The sequence below is a fragment of the Phragmites australis genome, chromosome 9, assembly GCF_958298935.1.
Source record: "Phragmites australis chromosome 9, lpPhrAust1.1, whole genome shotgun sequence".
Taxonomy (NCBI): domain Eukaryota; kingdom Viridiplantae; phylum Streptophyta; class Magnoliopsida; order Poales; family Poaceae; genus Phragmites; species Phragmites australis.
Window position 1 is genome coordinate 865,859 of NC_084929.1, and position 3,337 is coordinate 869,195.

The following is a 3,337-nucleotide window of genomic DNA, read 5'->3' on the forward strand; positions in this document are numbered from 1 at the left end:
CGCATGTGGAAATAGACTCTATTTTCACTGGCGGTTTATAAAAGGAACCATCTGCAAAAATGAAGCATTTCATATGCAGTTACTTATGTGATCCGCCTGTGATAATGGAGTATATTTCCACATACAGTTCCTTATATTAAAAACGAAGTATTCCACAGACGGTTTCTTATGTGAACCGTCTGTGGTAATGGAGCTATTTACACTGGCGGTTCACATAAGGAACCGTCTGTGAAAATTAGTTTTCACATGTGGTCCACAACCGTATAGGGCCTTAGCCTACTACTCAGACGGATTGTCATATGAACCGTCTGTCGAAATGAACAGTAGGTGTCTTAAAAAATAGTTTTTATAGTAGTATGTTTCAACCTCAAATTCAAGGACTTTGATATCCAATCCAATAACTTTCGACTTGGAATCTAGAGCTTTCAATACGATTGAAGTACTTTAAACTCGAACACTCAAGAACTTTGCACTTGAAGGGAAAACTTTGAACAAAAAATCCTGGTTTTTAACACAAAAAAATGAACCTAGAGCAATGGGATTATCATATATGGATGCTCGCCAATTAATGATTCTTTAAAAGGTCAGAAAATATATAGTTGTCTATTGTAACAAACTTCACATGAGTACACATACATATAGTTATGTATTGTAACATAGAAAAAATCATAAACTTAAAGAATAGTCCCGAATTCGAAATGATAATACACGCATGTATATTGCCAATTGTGCATAATTAATATAGGAATATATCCATTTTACAAACCTCAACTATGTCCTAAGTCTGGTAATCGACCCCCAATTCCGAAACTGTTCATTTTTCAAACCTTTACTATTAGAACTGTTCACTTTTCAACTTGGAGCTGAATTTAGAGTGGCTTTGGCTGACATGGAACTGACATGGCGATTTGGCCCAAGGCTAAAATAGTTTTTCAATTTTTAAAATTGGTAAATGACTTAAAAAACTATGAAAATTCACACTTGTACCATAGAGTATTTATAATCTAAATTATTTTTTATAAGTGAAATAAAGTATAATCGGGCTCACAAAAATTGTGTTTGAAATTAAAAAAACATTTTTTGCGTGCCTTTTAAACTTTATTTCACTCCATATAAAATTGGTTTAGGTTCTATATACCCCATGTGCAACTAAGAATATTTCCAAAATTGTTTAAAGTCATTTACAAATTTCAAAATTAAAAAAATCATGCCTCGATTAACAAAACAAAATTATAAAATCATGGTTCAATTTCGAAAATTTTACCAGGTGGTCAAGAACCTCCTGGGGATGGGAAATGGGAGGAAAGCTCCCTTGAGCCAGGGAGCGGGAGAAAACATCCTATCGGGGATAGGGACATTTTGTGGCAGGGAATGCTATATTGCCTATGGAGCGTACTGTAAAACTATAATGGTTTTATCTTCACCCATTCCCACACAGTTAATAATTATTTGACTTTTGTAGGAGTTTCAAATTCACGTACGAAAGGTCAAGAAATGCTTCGAATGTTTCAGGAGAAACTCCATATAAAGTCACAAACAAGATAACACATTATATTATTATTTGAAATCCGAAATTTGGGCGGTTACTATGTGAGGAGCATCATGTGGTGTGTGCACACCAGCATGCGTATCCTTCTTATTATATTACACATTAGAAAGGAAAACAACAGAAGCTTAAATAACAGTTGCGGTCACACCGGAATGATATATAGAACGCATGCATGCATATATAATATAGGAGCATACGATATCGATCGATATGCATGAGAGGCAATTAATTAGATATGCTTGAAGTCCTTGAGCTCCCACTGGCCGTCATCGTTCTTGACCATGCCCTTGTGTTGAAGCACCCACCAACTTGCCGGCACCGGGTACTCGTCCTTGAGAACGTCGGCGCTCTTGTTCACCAGCGCCAGTTCGCGTTCCACCTCCAGCTTGAACCCTCCGGCGCTGCCCTGCTCCCCTGCCACGCCGTGCAGGTACAACTCAAGGTTGTGGAGCGACATGGACATGAGAGGCCAGTGTAGGTACGGCGAATTGCTTGTGTTGATGGGCAGCTGCACGGCCACGTCCACGTACGCCAGCGCCGGGACATTGGGCACGATGTCGCCGAAGTTCTTCACGTGGAGGGATTTGAGGTCCCGGAACGAGCGGAAGGCACTCCTGAAGAAGTTGTTCCCCACGTGCGGGCACGCGAACACCATGGCCGTCACCGGGCACGGCGGCTTGGAGGAGTTGCTGGCCGGCTTGTTCGCGCCGTTGGCGACGATGTCGACGGCGTTGAGGGTGGAGAGCGCCGCGCCGAGGCTGTGGCCGGTGATGGTGATGCTGGTATCCTCGTCCTTGTACAACTCCACTAGCCTCCTCACCTCCTCAAGAACCTGCACGCGAGCGTAACACTTATGTTAATGAGGCGGCGAATGCAGTAAGATGGGGAAGGGATCGAGTTAGACACAAATCTATCAATTAAGTAATTGACTTGCCTGGTCTCTGGCGCTGGTCTGGTTGAACTTGGAATTTGCGTTGCTGGACGTGTACAAGGACAGGAATCCCCTGTGCACGAGGGCGAATGGGTTCTCACCAAACGAGGAGCCCAGCACCGGCGCGGCGGGCACCGGCGTGACGTCCAGGTCGTTGGTCCACTCCAAGGGCCTCACCGTCCCGCGCCATGCCACGACGATGTCACGCCTCCCCAGCGCCGCCACGCCCTCGTCCGTGGCCACCGCGACGTACCCCATGAAGTTGGATTCCCTGCACCATACGTCCTTGAGCGCCGCCAGCGGCAGCAGGAGGAACGCGTCGGGCAGGGGCAGGCTCGACGTGGCGTAGATGAACTTGGTGACCTTGTAGTGGCCGGCGGCGGCCGCGCCCGATATGTGCAGCAGGTCGTCGTAGCCGTACATGCACGCGCCGATGTGCGGCGAGCGCCTCTCCGTGTTGAAGCCGTCGTAGGTGGCCTCCGCGAGCTCGCCGTAGGAGATGATGGACTTGCGGAGGTCGATGTGGAGCGGGTCCAGCAGGCCGTCCCACGAGTGCTCGCCGTGGAGCTCGCGCCACCTCTTGGCGATGCTTTCAGACGACGCCATGGCAACCTGCACTTGCTGCCTTGGCTCAGGGCTCTGTTGGCTTACTTACTGGCTAGCTAGCTAGCTAGTGTCAATTTGGTTCTGGTTTCTTTGCTTCAGCCTGCTGGTGTCTATTTATAGCTAGCAGCAGCAGCACTCCATCTTCGATCTGAGTAGCAAATCTACACATGCACATCGTCGGCTCGTCACTGTGCTAGCTGACCGTCCACACACGTGAAGCTCAAGATGCTGTGTCTGGCTGACTGTGCACA

The 3,337-nt window shown here is 46.6% G+C and overlaps 1 protein-coding gene across 1 annotated transcript; it reads right to left on the reverse strand.

Moving 5' to 3' along the window:
• Positions 1 to 1,530: 1,530 nt before the first annotated feature.
• Positions 1,531 to 3,184, reverse strand: LOC133928288 (phospholipase A1-II 7-like). Its single transcript, XM_062374549.1, has 2 exons — positions 2,484 to 3,184; positions 1,531 to 2,381 (listed from the first exon to the last, which is right to left on the reverse strand). Exons 1-2 carry the CDS (start codon positions 3,084 to 3,086, stop codon positions 1,779 to 1,781), a joined length of 1,206 nt encoding a protein of 401 aa, XP_062230533.1. The 5' UTR covers positions 3,087 to 3,184; the 3' UTR covers positions 1,531 to 1,778.
• Between the last annotated feature and the right edge of the window lie 153 nt (positions 3,185 to 3,337).

Excerpts from the sequence above, each read along its gene's own strand:
- LOC133928288 (XM_062374549.1), bottom strand. The coding sequence starts at position 3,086 with ATGGCGTCGTCTGAAAGCATCGCCAAGAGGTGGCGCGAGCTCCACGGC. Across the intron at positions 2,382-2,483 it reads AGACCAGCGCCAGAGACCAG|GTTCTTGAGGAGGTGAGGAG; the intron begins GCAAGTCAATTA and ends GCTCGCGTGCAG.